General features: G+C 42.6%; 1 protein-coding gene and 1 pseudogene across 3 annotated transcripts in view; one reads left to right on the top strand and one right to left on the bottom strand.

The window, feature by feature from the left end:
- Nucleotides 1–17,681, top strand: part of CTTNBP2 (cortactin binding protein 2) — a 156,667-nt gene that overhangs the window by 130,705 nt on the left and 8,281 nt on the right. For all 3 annotated transcript variants that reach the window (XM_055123699.1, XM_055123698.1, XM_055123700.1), the window contains 6 exons: nucleotides 1,903–2,055; nucleotides 3,574–3,761; nucleotides 8,086–8,264; nucleotides 10,565–10,770; nucleotides 11,358–11,543; nucleotides 16,865–16,928. In XM_055123699.1, the coding sequence (XP_054979674.1) occupies nucleotides 1,903–2,055; nucleotides 3,574–3,761; nucleotides 8,086–8,264; nucleotides 10,565–10,770; nucleotides 11,358–11,543; nucleotides 16,865–16,928 (976 nt within the window). The remainder of the gene's footprint in view (nucleotides 1–1,902; nucleotides 2,056–3,573; nucleotides 3,762–8,085; nucleotides 8,265–10,564; nucleotides 10,771–11,357; nucleotides 11,544–16,864; nucleotides 16,929–17,681) is intronic.
- On the bottom strand, nucleotides 15,129–15,222 carry LOC129400905 (small nucleolar RNA SNORA70; annotated as a pseudogene).

Below are 17,681 nucleotides of genomic sequence, written 5' to 3'. Positions count from 1 at the left end.
TTCTAGTCTTCTAGTTTTTAAAACATCTGAGCATCCAGAAATGCTACCTTAGTTTCAGTAAAAGAGATTCATTTACAGATCAAGGTTCTTTTGAAAGTAATTGTGACTATCGTAGCAAAAAGGAGAAAAGAATATAATAGATTCTCATGAATATCTGAGAAAACCATAATGCTTGAAGAAATTACCCTTGTGTAATTGATCTCTCTTTTCTCGAGATTAATTTGGTTAAGAGTGGGGAGTGGGGCATCATAGAATCCTCTAAAAGTTAAAAAGTTATTTTAAATTTTTATTAACTTATCATTGTATAGAAAGAGCAATATATGTTTTAACAACAGTGTTAACTGCACGTGAGGTATTGTACTAGGTACTCCTTTAGTTGCATTTTGTCAACCGATATTCATTCCCTACACATAATAATGTTTATTTTCCATCTTTCATTTAGTGTTGATAATCATGGTTGTTTCATTGTCTTTTAATGGAAAGTCTACTAAAATAAGACACAGAAGTCCTATTTTTTTTTAATTGGAATTTTGGGCAACAATGGCAGTTCTCAGGGTTATTCCTTGCTCTATGCTCAGGAATTACCCTTGGTATTTCTCAGAGGACCATAGGGTTCCAGGGCTTAAAACAGTGTCTGCCACGTTTAAAGAGCCTTATGATCCATAGTATCTTTCCAGACCCAGAAGTCCTAGATTTTAATACTTCCTGAACATTGTTTCTGAAACCTTTGTCAAATCAGTTTAACGTCTCATATATATATGTATATATATATATGTATGTGTGTATATATATGAAATAAAAGGAGGAAATGTGCTTATTTCAAGTCCTATCCCATAATTTTACCAATATTAATATGTATAATTTAAAGATTATTTAATGGCTTTGACCTTCTTTGCTTTATAAATACAAACTGCCATCACAGGTCAACAACTGTATTTGTTGATTTTTTTAAAGTTTTTAATTGAGATTCTGTGGTTTATCATTCTGTTAATAATGGTTTCTCATGCACTTAATTCTAATACCACACCCATCACCAACCTCCCTCTCCCAAGGACCTCCCTCTCAGTCACTCCACCTCCAATTCAATTTTGTGGGATCTATTTTCCCATTTCAATCAATATTTTATATAAATAACTATTCATCCCTTACCTCAGCAATGGAATATTGCTTGCTTCTTGAATATACCATATGCCCCTCCCACTAATCACCAACCCCTTCTTACGAAGATGACCACTGTAGTCGATCTTCCGTCAAGATTTTTTCTTTGCTTCTCTTTAGTTTTATTAACCCTATATATTTCTTTGTATTTGCTTTTGTTTGGGGGCCACATCTGGTGTTGCTCAAATTTTACTCTTGGCTCTGTGCTCAGAGATCATTCCTGGCAGGCACAGGGCACCAATGTGGTGCCAGGGAGATCGAACCCAGGCCTGCCACATGCAAAGCAAGCACCCTACCTACTGTGTCCTATTGCTCTGGTCCACACTCTGTACATTTCAAAGTTTTCTATTTAATGTTTCCTGTGTTTTAACTCTACACAATGAAAAATTTTTATGCACATTCTTTTGGGATTTACTTACAAATATGTCATTTGGGATTGTCCTCCATATCATTGCTTATAGATGTCACTAGTTTAATATCCATTGTATGAATATATTTCCATGTATTCTTCTCATTCTTGGTGTCATCTGGGTTCATTCTGTTGGGTATCTGTGAAGGAACTAGGACTGTGTCCCCAGCTGTATTAAATAATGCCAAGCCTTAGAGGGTCTTTGTTCTATTCTGACTATTGTGTCACATTTCTGCTGACACTGATGGTCAGTCATTTTTGGTTTTCTGAAATTGTATAGATTTTTATGAAGTCTTTAATCATGGAATTTCCTTTTTCTTTTTTTTTTCTTACAGCATGTTTGATCCCAGTGAAACAAGCTCCTGTCAACAAGAAAATTATCATTATCTTAGAGAATCTGGAAAAATGTTCATTGTCAGAGTTATTGGGGGACTTTTTGGCACCTCTGGAAAATCGCAGCACTGAAAGCCCATGTACTTTTCAAAGAGGTAAAAAAACAAATAATACACACACACACACACACACATACACTACTTGCATATATACATGTGTGTGTGTATGTATCACTTGTCACTTGTCATCACTTGTCATCGCATTGATGTTGGATTTGCTCGACCGGGGGGCAGTAACACACACACACGTGTGTGTGTGTGTGTGTGTGTGTGTGTGTGTGTGTGTGTCCTTCTTGTCACCTGTGCTCAGTGATCTCGAGCTGCTTCCCCACCCAGGGGGGCCAATGCCAAGGGTGGACAAAGGAGGAAACGAGGGCCAGGCTGGTTGATAATCAGTTGCCATTTATTCCATTCTCCACACGCACCTGTTCCAGTCTCACTGGGCCCCTCATTCCCTTTTCCTCCTGTCCCCCTTGTTAGTCTCTCTGTGCTCCCATTTACCACCTTGGTTTCTCTCTAGTCTCTCTCCCCAAATTGGGGGTAGCAACCATACACCTGGGTCTGGTACCACAATCAACATATTAAAGCCCTTCCTGATTCCCTGCAGTAAGGGGATCAGGCTCAGGGGCAAAATGCCACTTAGGGTTTTTTCCTCCCTTCCTTAGTCCAATAACTTAATTAGCAGAGTAATTAACATATTCTACTTCTTAATATTAGTTATTTTGTATGGACACAATAAGAGATACACTAAGTTTGTAAGGTGGCTCTCCTAGGGACATCTGACTCTAGATTTCAGACTTACAATGCTCAGGCCAGATTAATCTTTCCTAACCCTAGCAGGACCCTAATCTAGTTGATTCTTTTGGGATCATGACAGAATTTGTCCATGACCATGCTCTTAACTTATAGTTAGGTATTATGGCAGTTTGGCCAGGCCCATTTCGATGCCAGGGTAGCTCACAGCTTGCCCTGGGTCCATCCAGCCCCTCATCGGGACCCTGCTTTTGGGGTGCTAGGAAGTAAGGGCAACTGAGGCTTAAATTGAGAGAACAGATGCCCAGGAGTGAGTATCATTCGGAGTCAGTTAACTCCTAACCTACAAAAGCATAGCATTAACTGTCTTCCTGTGTCTATACAAAAGGGACATTACTCTGAATTAACTATGCAAAGGACGGAGGAGAAGAGAAAAGCAATACTTACAAGTTAACAGAGTCTGATTAGGAGATAAAGATGACTGACTAGTTGGGGAAGCAGAGCACACAGAAAGAGGTTACAGATAAACTCAGAGGAAGGGGAGCACTATCATGGGAGTAACCCAAGAAACCTAGACTCCCTGTGGTAAGGCAGAAAGGACAAACTAATGATATCCTACTATATATATGTAGAGAGAGAGATATGTAGATGTATTTGCTATTAATACATTTAATTCTGTTAACGTGCATATGTATGTATGCAAGTAACAAAACCCTGCGGAAAAGAGGCTGGCTTCCATGCCATTTCTCTCAACTTTCTGGGCTCCAGACGCTGGGCTATGCATCTCATACTTCTGGAATCTGCATTTGCCTCTCCACATGGCCTGCTGCTGTTGAACCTTTGCTTTTTGGATTGTTTCAGGAAATGGGACAGCCGAATGTTACTATTTTCATGAGAACTGCTTTCTGATGGGAACCATCGCCAAGGCCTGCCTCCAGGGCTCGGACCTGCTGGTGCAGCAGCATTTCCGCTGGGTTCAGCTGCGGTGGGATGGAGAGCCCATGCAGGGGCTGCTGCAGAGGTTCTTAAGGAGGAAAGTGGTGAATAAGGTAAATCCCCTGCAGCTGCCACCTCTCGCCAGGAGAGGGGGCTCTAGTGTCACAGACACCAGTTATGGTTGTCACAGTCCTGTGGCCTAAATCAGAGAGGTCACGGGCACCTGTGTGTGGCTGTGAGGGGGAAGAGGGCTTGTGCATTAACTTTGTGTGTCAGCACCATAAACTCCAACACTGTTATGACCATATATGATAGCTACCAAAACTATAATAGAAATTTAACTTTTGTTTTCTTTGGGAGTCATACTCATGATGTTCAGGAGTTACTCTTGCCTCTGCACTCAATAATCACTTCTGGCGGTGCTCATGGGGCCATAAAGGATGCTGGGAATCAAACCAGAGATAGCTGCATGCAAGGGAAACACCTTACCCCTATAAACTTTTTTAAAGATAATATGTTTGGATGTTGAAGAGTTGAATAAGATCACCAGCCATATAAAGTCTGTAATAGTTTCTGGAATATTGAATAATACCAACAGTATGTGACTGGAGCAATACACAGCGGGTAGGGTGTTTGCCTTGCATGCAGCCGACCCGGGTTCAATTCCTCAGTCCCTCTCGGAGAGCCCGGCAAGCTACCGAGAGCATCCTGCCTGCACTGCAGAGCCTGGCAAGCTCCCCATGGCATATTCGATATACAAAAAAACAGTAACAACAAGTCTCACAATGGAGACATTACTGGTGCCCGCTCGAACAAATTAATAAACAATGGGACTACCAAAATTATAAAAGCAACTAGATTATACTAATTTTTTCCTTTCTTTTCTTTTTTTTTTGGGGGGGGGTCACACCCGGCAATGTACAGGGGTTACTCCTGGCTCTGCACTCAGGAATCACTCCTGGTGGTGCTCAAGGTACCATATGGGATGCTGGGAATCGAACTCGGGTCAGCCTCGTGCAAGGCAAAGGCACTACCCGCTATGCTATTGCTCCAGCCCCAAGATTATACTATTTTTATGAACTCCTTTCAGAGAATCTCACCAAAGTCTAAGTCCTGTAAAAAGCTAGATTAGGGTTTAAATAGGCTTCATACGGAAAAGGATGGCTTTCTTGTAGGTTTTAAAACATATATCCACTAGGACCAGTCTCACTGTCACGTGATGTACAACAGTACATTCTACTTAAAAAGTCACATGAGAAGTGAGAAGATACTATCTTTGACACATTTTCAAAAGGAATGATCTTTTAATGATATTTTTCAAAATAATAAAATACCCTGTATTCTCCCAGATAGCAAAATTATTGAAGTGTTGAATGTGCTATATGTTTTCTTAGATTGGACCAGTAGCTGAGTATCAAGGTAGCTATAATAAGATTTGATTATTTGATGCTGGTCCACAGACCACATTCAGGGGAGGATTTTTATCTTTGTTGTATCATTTTATATTTTATGTTTGTATTTATATTTATATATATTTATATGTATTTGTATTTATGTTTTATATTTGTTGTATCAGCACCATGTATTTAAGCTGCTGTTTTCAATAACAAAGCACTCTCTACCCCTGTCTGGCAAGGGGAGAAAAAAGGGAATTTTCTTCCCTTGGGTATCTATTCAGTATTTCAATCAAATCAGATCCCATGTCCAAGTGGGGGGGGGGGGATCTATTGAACACTGGGACTTTGGACCAGCCAGGAGGGATAGAAGTGTTTGGCTCCTCCTTCTCCTTATCAGGAAGGAAAAGCTTCTTTTCCTGAAACTCTCAGAAACATCAGACTTCCCTTTGGTGTTTCATTAACCAGAACTGGTTTTGTGCTCTCTGCCCCAGACCATAGCTACCTCCTTTTGTGAGATCAAAGTTTACAACTAACTTCCTGAAGTAAACTGTCTGTTGTGTTAAGAGTAAGTGAAACAGGCATCAGCAGCGGGTGAGAGGAGTATTGTGTTAGGAGTCTGTGAATTTATAGCTTTCAGGGGAAGCAGGTGGAGGAAGTAGTAGCTGGTGAGAATAGCTTCAGTGATTTAGTGAATGCCTGCCATTGCTAATTTAAATCCATACCTGGAAACCCTAGCATAATAAAAAATTCATCCCACGTTATGTTAGATGAGTGATCATGTGTATGACCAAATTACAGCTTCTGACCTCAACCACTGCAAAGAAAGGTAGGAACTGTCATGTCAGCAACTGTTTAAGTCTTGAATGAACAACATTGTTACTATTTAAATTTAATTGCCAAAATTTGCAAAATCCCAGGAAATACCAGTGCTTAGAGACTATACTCTTCATAAGTATATAAACAATTGGTGTAGGGGTGCGACATGACCATGCCATGTCCACTACCGCTGTCTATAGGACTCTTGCTGTCCTGTGGATACCCCTTGGTGAATTCAGTTCTGTCATCCAAGTCTAAGGTTTGTTTTTACCACATACTGTCCATTCCCTTGTTTTGTTTCTTTATATACCACATATCAGTTAGATCATCTGCTATTTGTCTTTCTCTTGATTTATTTCATATAACGTCACACCCTTAAAATTCCATCCATATTATAGCTAGCTGCAAGATTTCCCTTTTTCTCGGGGCTGGAGCAATAGCATGGTGGGTAGGGTGTTTGCCTTGCACGCGGCCAACCTGGGTTCTAATCCCAGCATCCCATATGGTCCCCTGAGCACCGCCAGGGGTAATTCCTGAGTGAAGAGCCAGGAGTAACCCCTGTGCATCGCCGGGTGTGACCCAAAATCAAAACAACAAAAAAAAGATTTCCCTTTTTCTCATAGCTGAGTGTATATAGGACAGTTTCTTTATCTACTTAACTGTTATTGGGGAGTGTTTACAGATTTAGAGAATTGTCAATAGCTTTGCAGCTAAGTGTGCCTATGTGGTATCAGATTATTGCTCTGTGTTCCTGGGATAGATATCAATGAATGGAATCTCTGGATCATATAGACTTCTATTTTTAGGGTTCTTTTTCTTTTTTTTTTTTTGTTTTTGTTTTTTTGGGTCACACCCGGCAATGTTCAGGGGTTACTCTTGGCTCTACACTAAGGAATTACTCCTGGCGGTGCTCAGGGGACCATATGGGATGCCTGGAATCAAACCCGGGTCGGCCGTGTGCAAGGCAAATGCCCTGCCCGCTGTGCTATCATTCTAGCCCCTATTTTTAGTTTTCTGAGATATCTCCAAACCTTGTTTTTCCTAGAAGCTGTGCCAGGTTATATCCCTGCCAACAGTGAATGAGGGCCCCTTCTTCTCTATATTCCATCTGGCGCCTATTGTTTCTTGCCTGTCTGTCTTGGTGGTAGGGTGAGGGAGTGGCTCCCAAGCAGTGCTCAGGAGGTCCAGAACCCTCTTGGTGGTTGTTAGCCAGACAGGCCAGGCGTTCAGTGCTATGTGGGACCTGCAGTGCCGGGGATTATCTGGGCCACCATGGAGGTGCTCAGCAGTCTGGGGGGCCGCATTCAACTTGCTGGTCCGAGTGAGCCCACAGGCTGGTATTCATTCATTCAAGTACAAAATGCCTCCCTCACTTTGGTTCCCAACATGTGCTATTAAAGTTGACAGAGATGTTAAGGACAGTGAGTAAACACAGGAAATGCAGTAAGTATTCGAAGAGCAGAAGCTGGAGTGTGTCACATAGGGAGCCAGCAAGCACCCTTAAAAAGTCTGGCATGTTCCTATTCTACTTTTGCCTGTGACACCCCTTAACCGTGTGTCCCCCACCCACCACCCCCGAGCATTCATGTTTGCTGAATGTTTGCTGAATAAGAACTGCCTGTTCTTATTCTACAACATTCCGATGTTTGCCCAGGGACTATACCAACAGTGGGCCTTGAGGTTGGGTTTTGTTAGGGGGGCGGTCTTCCACATTTCCAGAATTGAAGCTTAAGGTTCCTTTTTGCTCTTCTTGGTGCTGTACTCTGTTCAGACCCTTTTGTTTTATGTCAAAATCAAGGCATCTGGGTCCTGGTGTCATAGGGACACACCTAGTAGTATAACAGCATAAAAGGAACTATCTCAGGTGAAGGGAAACTTCAGTTCAACACTTTTTTTTTAATCTTTTAAAATTGTTAATTTTAATTTTTTTTTTTTATTATTGGGCTGGAGAGATAGTACAGGGATTAAGGCATTTACCTTGTACACAGCAGACCCTAGTTGGATCCTCAGCACCCCGTATGTATGGCCCCTGAGCCCTGCCAGGAGTGATTGCTGAGTGTAAAGCAGGAATAAACCATGAGCACTGCTGGATATGGCCGCAAAACAGAACAAATGCTTCAAGTAAACACATAAGCAAAACAAAAAACAAAAAAAAAAAATCTTTATACTGTAAGAAACAGGAAGCCCTGTTGTCAGTCGTTCCCATCTCCTTCCCTGTCTCCAGTTCAGAGGTCAGCTGCCGTCACCCTGTGACCCTGTGTGCAAGATTGTCGACTGGGCTCTGGCTGTCTGGCGCCAGCTCAACTCCTGCCTGGCCCGCTTGGGCACCCCTGAAGCGCTCCTGGGGCCAAAGTATTTCCTGTCTTGTCCTGTAGTCCCAGGACATGCCCAAGCAACAGTGAAGTAAGTGTCCTTTCTCCATATCTGCTTATTTTAAACAGAATGTTCACCAGTTTCGATGTGGGGGGAATGTGCATGCGCCAGGGGTTCCGTCTTGCCACCTCCCGACATGGGAAAGGGCAGGAGGGCTGGATCTCTGTGTTTCAGACAGAGACGACCATACCATGACCCATATGTCCCGAGGAAACTGTTCTTGCTGAGTATGAGGTTGAGGTCTTATACAGTGTTCGGGGGAGTCACAGCAGCTGACAGGGTAGAGCCCATGTGAGAAATTTGGACGAATCCTATAAATAGGGGCTTAGGAGATGGCTCAGAGCTCAGAACACACGTTGGAGCCCTAGATTTGACATCCACACTGCATGATACCTCAAGCACCACCAGGTGTGACTCTCAACATCAGGCCAGGATGCACCAAGCACCCCATGGGTTTGCGCCCACCCCCCACATTCCCCCCCAAAAGAATCCAATAAACAAACACAAGATAGCAAACTCGACACTCGTTGATGATTTGAAAAGGTGCCTCCTTTATTAATGAGGCATATGGGCTGTGCTTTCCTGTGTCAGCGCTTATGAGAAGAAGCATATATACAGTACAGTTAACGACCTAGAACATCAGAAGGAAATTTTAAAAAGTGAGGGGGAAATGTCACTTTCCAGTTCAGTAGGCATTCTGGAGTTTGCTATGAAATTTGATTCTGCATTTTTTTGGTATCCGGGGCAGAACTTCAAGATCGTGTATTTATCTTCTCTATTTTAAGACCAGCAGCTTAGCAGGGGGAAAGAAATAAGCAACAGGTTAGAGATGCACAACGTTTTCTTGCAACAGTTGTAGAAATATGTTTCCTAGAATCTTCAGTGATTATCAATTTAAGTCTTTTTCTCACTCTCCAGAGCCTCATGATTCTTAGAAGTCAACTTTGGCTTTAACTCTCTGGAGTAGCGCTTAGTAAGAAGCGAGGCTTTTCACTGAATTGGCAAGCTTACATGTTAGACTGAACGGTTCAGGGTGCAGGGTTCAAGGCTGCAGCCTGAGCCTCATCTCTGTGTGGTTCTCACTCCTCAAGTCCCTGGTGGGTGCTGGTTTTATCTCAAGTGCAGAAACCCAACTTGGGAACCCCGAGTCTTTCAGAAGGCCTGGCAAAGCTACCTGGGGTTAGGGGAGACAGTACTTTCATCATCCTGATCAGAAAATCTGCCCTCTGCTCCAAAAGAAGATACTATCACTCTCCTCGAAAGTCTCTTTTTCTGTACTAACATGCTTGAAATGATCGCCCAGAACTAAAGCTAGAATAAGATAGATCCATATGCATAAGGAATTATTTCTCAATGGCTATAGTAAGAAGCTGCTATTTTTATTTTTGTTGTTTTTCTAGTAAGTTGTATTTAGGAGGCAGGAAAGAGACAGGAGTGAATCCCATAGAGTCCAGAAAAGGGATTTATACCCCTGAGTCCAGAAAAGGGATTTATACCCCTAGTTGGAGTAGGGATAGGCATTGCCAGTGTAGAATGTGCAGTAGTTTTAATATTTCCTGAAAGGTGTATGCCAGTAGCAAATAAGCTTTGAAAAGTTTTCCTAGGAGAAATATCTTTGATCATCATATCCATTGTGGAATGCTGCAGCAAATACATTTACTAGTATCTTCTTTTTGAAGAAGATATTAATAAATATGTAGTCTTTTAGAAGGAATTTTAATTGGCATCAGATGCTCCAATCATGGACTCAGGTCCCATTGCTTCATCTCTTAATGCAGAATCCACCTAAGGCAGAGGCTGGTTGAATTCTTTAGCTCTCTGTCCAGCCAAGGTCCACACATCATTATTGAGCCCTTGCCTCAGGCAGGCATATTTACTTGCCATGTACTGTTAGATCTATCCCAGTTTCAGAAATATGAACAGATAAAATGTGTGCCTGTCCTAAAGGAACATGGCAAATGACTTCAAGCTTGCTAGCTACACTCGGGGACTCTTTTCTCCTGACTTCTTCAGTTGGTGAATTGATTTTCCTTTCCATATAATTATTCATTATTCAAATTCATTCTGTACTCAAGCCTGGAATTTTCTCAGGAATTTTAGAAAGGGAGAGATATCACACAGTTTTATTTGAAATGTATCATATGTTTGAAACAAAAAAATCAAACTAAACTACTTCAATATCAGGAAATTTTACTTCTTACTGGGCAAGATAACAGCTTTAGAAATATTTCTGGTTTCTGGCCCTGATCTTCAAATCTGTCTTTTGTAGCCTCTTATGTAATTCTCAGAAGAACTTGCTCTCAAGTGTGAATCCACTCCTTTCTTGCCAGGTGGATGTCTCAACTGTGGAATGCCGTGATCACTCCCAGAGTGCAAGAAGCAATATTATCAAGAGCCTCTGTGAAAAGACAGCCTGGTCTTGGGCAAATAGCTGCCAAAAAACACCCCAATCAAGGACAGCAGGCTGTGGTTAAAGCCGCCCTCAGCATCCTGCTCAATAAAGCTGTTCTGCATGGCTGTCCCCTTCAGAGGGCAGGTGTGTAAGTTCCTTCTGGAAGGAGAAGAATGTCACACCTTCCTGTAGCACATGTTTGTATCACTGTAACACTGTCATCCGATTACTTATCGATTTGCTCGAGCAGGCACCAGTAACGTCTCCATTGTGAGACTTGCTGTTACTGTTCTGGGCATATTGAATACGTCACTTGTAGCTTCCCAGGCTCTGCCATGTGGGCGGGATACTCTCGGTAGCTCACCAGGCTCTCCGAGAAGGATGGAGGAATTGAACCCGGATCAGCCCTACCCGCTGTCCTATCACTCCAGCCAGCACGTTTGTAACTGGAGAGATACTTTCAACGTTAATGGATAGCAGTAATGTGCTCTCCACAGCACAGCTCTAGATTGGGGGGGGAGGGGTTGTGTGTGTGTGTGTGTGTGTGTGTGTGTGTGTGTTTTCGCTCTAGATTGTGTGTGTGTGTGTTTTCATTTTTTTGTTGTTGACGCGTGTTTCGATTCCAGACTTTCCAGTAAAATGTGTGCTACTTTGCTTTTGTGTTTTTGGCTGAATCTGTGAAACTGCAGCACTGCTTTCCTCCTGTCAGCATGTGGTTTGTGTTGTTTCAGAGCTGGACCAGCATACAGCCGATTTCAGGGGAGGAAGTTTCCCTTTATCCATGGTCTCCAGTTACAACAACTGTAGCAAGAAGAGAGCAGAGAGTGGTGCGTGGAGAAAGGTGAGCACAAGTCCTCGCAGGAAGTCTGAGCGCTTCTCTTCCCCCATCTGGAACAAGCCTGCCGTGAGCCAGGAAGGTAAGGAGCCAGGCGTGCTGCCAAGGACTCACTATCTCCTTCCCGAATGTAAATGTGCTTTTCTGTGTAGCGTGATGCAGTCAACAAAATTCTGAGTATTTCAGGGCACATTTTCTTTTTCCTTTTTTAAACAAAGCAACTTGAGAGAGCCCATTGCAAAGCTGTTCATGATTGGGTTTCAGTCATACAGTGTTCCAACACCCATCCCTCCACCAGTGTACATTTCCCACCACCAGTGTCCCCAGTTTCCCTCCCATGACCCCCCAACTGCCCCCCTCCCAGCCTGAGTCTGTCAGGTTCTCGTTCTCTCTCTCTCTCTCTCTCTCTCTCTCTCTCTCTCTCTCTCTCTCTCTCTCTCTCTCTCTCTCTCTCTCTCTCTCCCTCTCCGTCTCCCTCTCCCTCTCCCTCTGTCTCTTTCTCTATCTCTCTCTCTCCTCCTCCTCCCTCCTCTCTCTCTCCTCTTCTCCCCCCCTCTCTCTCTATCTCTCTGTCCCCCTCTGTCCCTTCCTCCCTCTCTCCCTCCTTCTCCTCCCCCCTCCCCAATCTCCTTTTGGCCCATTATGGATTTCAATACAGATACTGAAAGGTTATCATGCATATTCTTTATCTCTGGGTGCTGACCGTTGATAGAATTACACGTACCTGGGTTCCTCTGCCGGTACCTTCATGCGTGAGGCCTGTCCGAACATGACTTAAAAGCAAGCTCCCAGAAGAAAGCATTGCAGAGAGTCTCTTGCCCGCACACCTAGCTATCTTCCCCGGGCCGCCTCGGAGGGGATGGGCTCCAGCTTCCCTCCCCACCCCGAGCAGAGCTCCCGGCGGCCGAAGACCACCGGAACCTAGCTACAGCCATGCTCAAGGCCCCTCTCCACACATTCGGACAGGCCTCACGCATGAAGGTACTGGCAGAGGAACCCAGATGTGTGTAATTCCATCAATGGTCAGCACCCAGAGACTTAAAAGCAAGCTCCCAGAAGCCATATCTTGTTGCCTACTTCTCCCTCTGGGAGAAACTGGCAAGCTTCTGAGAGTTTCCTGCCCACATGGGAGAGCCTCGCAAGCTTCCCATGGTGTATTCATATGCAAAGCCAGTAGCAAGCTGGATCTCATTCCCCTGACCCTGAAAGAGCGTCCAATGCGGCATCGGCATCATTGGGAAGGCCGAGTGGAGAGAGGCTTCTAAAATCTCAGGGATAGGATGAATGGAGAGGTTACTGAGACGCTCGAGAAATCAACAATTAACGGGGATTTCGTGATTCGTGATTCGTGATGCCTTATCTACTTTCAATACTCAGTTCTTATCCAGTGTCACCATTTCTAACTATTATTGTCATACTAGCCTCAGGGCACTTTTTCATTTTCCAAACTATTCAAACTTAATATTTCAAAGTATATATGATAGTTGAATCTCTTTCGTGTATTTGCTTTGAGTGTATGCTATGTTTCAGGCTCTAGTCTATGCATTAGAAACAGAACAGTGAAAATGAAAAGGCTCTGCCCTCACTAAGTTTAGAATGTAAGAATCATTCAAGAGTCTATTTAATGGGACATCGTAAATAAAAAGCATTTCTTCTTTCTAACAAAGAGGATAAAACACATCTTTCTATGTCTTTTAGTTTTAATAATAGAATGATTATCAGTATTGTAGCACTGTAACACTGTTGTCCCGTTGTTCATCGATTTGCTCGAATGGGCACCAGTTACGTCTCCACTGTGAGACTTCTTGTTACTGTGTTTGGCATATCAAATACACCACGTGTAGCTTGCCAGGTTCTGCCGTGCAGGTGGGATTATCAGTATTACAAATTATAAATGTCCCTTCTGAAGGAAATTTGTATTTGAGTATGAAAGAAAAAATTCTTCATTTTTAATATATGTGTTTTTAGATATTCAGGAACCCCTCTCCAGCATGCAGGGTTTTTTGGGTTTTTTTTGATAATTTTGTATTAACTTTGTAAGCAGATGGTTTGCTAATTAAAAGAATAAGAAACCCAGGATTCATCTTAAAATATCATGTAGCACTGTAGCACTGTCATTCTGTTGCTCATCGATTTGCTCAAGCAGGCAACAGTAATGTCTCCATTGTGAGACTTCTTACTCTTTTTGGCATCAAATACTCCACAGGTAGTTTGCCAGGTTCTGCCTTGCGGACGGGATACTCTTGGTAGCTTGCTGGGCTCTCCAGAACTTAGATCCAAATTCTAAAGTATCATACATATTTTTAATTATTTCATAGTTTTAGAGCTGTCTGATATAAATCTTATATTTTTGGATAAAGAAAACTACCTAAGAGACTATTAAAATTGCAGGCAAGCATAGTTTATACTGACTTGAATGGTTTTTTAATAAAGTCTGATTTTTACAAAGTGGAATTTATAGGCCAGTGGCTACATGAATGAATGAACTGCTGTCTTGCCTCACTTTAAAACAGGTTATAAACAGTAAGTACCAACATTAGATACCTCTTTTTATCCCTATGGATGATTACAAAATTTGGTAAATTCAGTCTTCTTTCCCGACCTAAGACAGAATAGCTGATTTCCAGTCACAGGCTTCTGATGGGCTGGCCCTGGCCTCTGCTCTTATATATAATGAGTGCTTTGAGAAAATAATTACTAAAGTAAGGGCACACTTTCTCTCTAATAGTCTGCCTTTAATGAAACTATTAAACTCAGGTGACTTTAAAATAATTATTTAGAAAGTATTCATAGTAAGCAATGCACACCGAATTTTGGAATTTTCTCAGAAGCAAGTGTCTTAACTAATGTTTACAATTTAGAGTGTATTATGGCAAGACATTTTATTGAAGTGGTTTATTACACTTCACAATATAATCAGTATATATCTATGCATTTATGTATATAGATAACTAAGGTGATCAGTACATTTTGCAAGCAATACAAACTGACTTTGTTGTTATTGTTGTTCAGAAGCAGGATTTATTGTCGCGGGCGGGATGGAGTGGTTGAATGCCAGGGTGAGGAGCAGGGGCCGGGGGTACAGCTTGGAGGCTGTTGGGAGCACAATGTCTGCTGTTTGTCCAGAGGCCCACGATTCAACTCGGGATTGATGTGACCCTACAGCCATCTGGGATGAGGCTTTTTTCAGCCCCCATGTCTTCAAACTTGCATTCAACTTGCAAAAGCCCCACTTCCTGGAGATGTGGCTCTTTCAGCATGGAGCCTCGGTCGCCTGCTCCTTGGTCTGCAGTTTGGTGCCTATGGGGATGATGACCACACAGGTGTGCGCCCTGGCCACCATGCCCTGAACTTCCCAAAAGCCTTTTTATATCTGTTTAGAGCCTGACATTGGGGCCAGCATGAGGGAGATGGTAATGGCCACTGCAAAAGACTGTCTCCAAGGTCCCTTAGAGCAGCTCCTACAGGGCCAGAGCGATAGAATATTACAGCGGGTAGGGCATTTGCCTTGTACGCAGGCGACCTAGGTTCAATCCCTGGCATCCCATATGGTCCCCCAAGCACTGCCAGGAGTAATTCCTGAGTGCAGAGCCGGAGAAACCCCTGAGCATCGCTGGGCTTGACTCAAAAAGCAAAAAAAAAAAAAGAACAACTTCCACATGCCACAGGCAGTATCCACTCCACAGGACACTGCCTACAGTGTGCAGCCACTGCACTCTGGGCCCCTTGAGGTAGAGAGCACAGTCGGCTTAATTGTGCAAACTGTTAATTTCTGTAAAATGCCAAATAAAGGTTAAGCTTCTCCAGGTACACTAATAGTGTCAGTCATACTGTAAAACATTATAAGGACCCATCCTTCAAAAAATAATACGAACTGTGTGGTCAGTAATCATCATCATCATCATCATCATCATCATCATCATCATCATCCCGTTGATCATCGAATTTCTCGAGCAGTCTCAGTACTGTCTCCATTTGTCCTAGCCCTGAGATTTTAGAAGCCTCTCTTTACTCGTCCTTCCCAATGATGCCGCATTGGAGGCTCTTTCAGGGTCCGGAATGAGATCCAGCATTGTTACTGGTTTTGACATATGAATACACCACAAGGAGTTTGCAAGGCTCTCCCATGTGGGCCGGAAACTCTCGGTAGCTTGCCAGGTTGTCCAAGAGGAAGAAGTAGGCTATAAGATGTCATGCGGCCGCTTCCAGGAGCTTGGTTTTAAGTCTCTGGATGTTGGCCGTTGGTGGGATTACACAGCGCCGGGGCAGTCCCTGAGTGTAACCACTTAGCTACTGGAATATGGAAAATCTGGACGGAAGAGGCCCAGTCCCGATCTGAGCAGGCTTAGAGATCTCAGCCCCGGGTCCCACACACCTGGGTTCCTCTGCCAGTACCTTCATGCGTGAGGTTTGTCCGAACATGTGGAGAGGGGCCTTGAGCATGGCTGTGGCTAGGCTCCGGAGGTCTTCAGCCACAGGAGCTCTGCTCAGAGCGGGAAGGAAAGCTGGAGCTTACCCTCCGAGGGGCCCCAGGGAAGACAGCCAGGCTCTTGGACAAGACACTCTGCATGGTCAGTAATAGTTAAGGCAAACAAGATCAAATTTAAAAAAAAAAATTAAAGCAATATGATTTACAGTAGTATTGAGATTGATGTTTTGGACATAGAGTATCATTACAGACACCCACCCTACAAGTGTCATTGTCTCTAGGTCCCTTATCCCCAATATACTAGCTGAGTCAGTTCTGTCGGCAAACTCTACTACCTGCTTTGCACTGGCTGCTGTCTGTAACCTTACTGTGTGAGTGAGATCATCCAGCATGTGTCTTTCTGCCTCTGACTCACTTCACTCAGTGTGACTCTCTGCACTTCCATCCAAGTGTTTACTGCAAGATTTCATCCTTCCTTTGAGCTGAGTAGTATTCCACTGGCAAGTTATGCCACAATTACTTTCCATCCTTCTGTCCTCGGGCACTTGGTCACGTCCAGATCTCAGCTGTTGTAAATAATGCTGCAATGAATGTAGTTGTGGAGCGCAGGTGTCTTTCTGAATGCATGTTTTTGTGTACTTGGAGCAGATACCAAGGAATGAGTTCAACACTATGTTAAGGTACTTAAGGACAAAAACTGAATTACATAAAGTGCTTGACTAGTGAGAAGAGGTACCACTGATTAAGACAAAATCCTGAATTGAGCCTCAGATATTGACTTCAGTCATTAATAGACTATAAGGTGTTGTTTCTCTATATTCCTGAGCTAGAACATTCTGAGGAAGCCTGCCCCGAGGAAAACTAAGAAGCTGGACTGAATCCAAAAGCAGAATATTTCTTTTCAATACAGATATCTAGATGCAAAGAGAGGATGGTTGGTTCTGTTGAAATGATTTATATTTTTCTTTAAACAGGCATCAAAAATAAGACCATCTCACAGCTGAATTGTAACAGGAATATTTCACTGTCAAAACAAAAGTAAGTTCCACTTTTAAATCTAACTTCTAGAACTCATACACATTTTCATTATGAGCTTTTGCAACTATTAGGCTGTTAATCTCATTTTTACAAAAACAATGTAAGGACCCACAGAGATTATTCAAAGGCTGGAGTGTATGTTTTACATGCTGGACCAACCCCCAAGCCAAGTGTGGCCCGAAAATAATATATATATATATATATATATATATATATATATATATATATATATGTGGGGAGGTCATTCAAATGTGGAATGTGGGTAATAAACTAAAATTCAGTGAATGAAATTCACAGATATTTCCCTAAGCTTAATTTAAATTCTGTTTTACTTTATTTTTAAATAAGAATAGGACTATTGTTATTTTTTTTAATCAAATGGAATAAAATACATCAGGGTAATACATGGTGAATTCTGGCATTCATGAACAGAGGTTCCAGATGGCTGGCCAGGGGAGCACTCCCAGCCCTGCTCATGGAAGGGCACTGTGATGATGGTGCTCCTTTAAGTGCTACCTGTTTCCAGTGATCATTTCATTCTTTTTTTTATGTTTCCCTTAGAGAATTGCATATTACTTCAGCTTTTCCAATTCTGAAGTATAAGGGGTATATATAAAGTACATATGAAACATAAGATATATATATATAAATGATGTTAATATTTAGATTAGTACATAGGTTCCTACTGTAGATCCAAAAATTGTATGCCCTATAGCATGGCAGGTAATATTTAGGACAGTGTCTGCAGAGAAG

This window comes from Sorex araneus, chromosome 1, assembly GCF_027595985.1.
Source record: "Sorex araneus isolate mSorAra2 chromosome 1, mSorAra2.pri, whole genome shotgun sequence".
Classification (NCBI taxonomy): Eukaryota; Metazoa; Chordata; class Mammalia; order Eulipotyphla; family Soricidae; genus Sorex; species Sorex araneus.
Note: the sequence above shows the minus strand (reverse complement) of the source record. Positions and strands in the feature narration are given on the sequence as shown.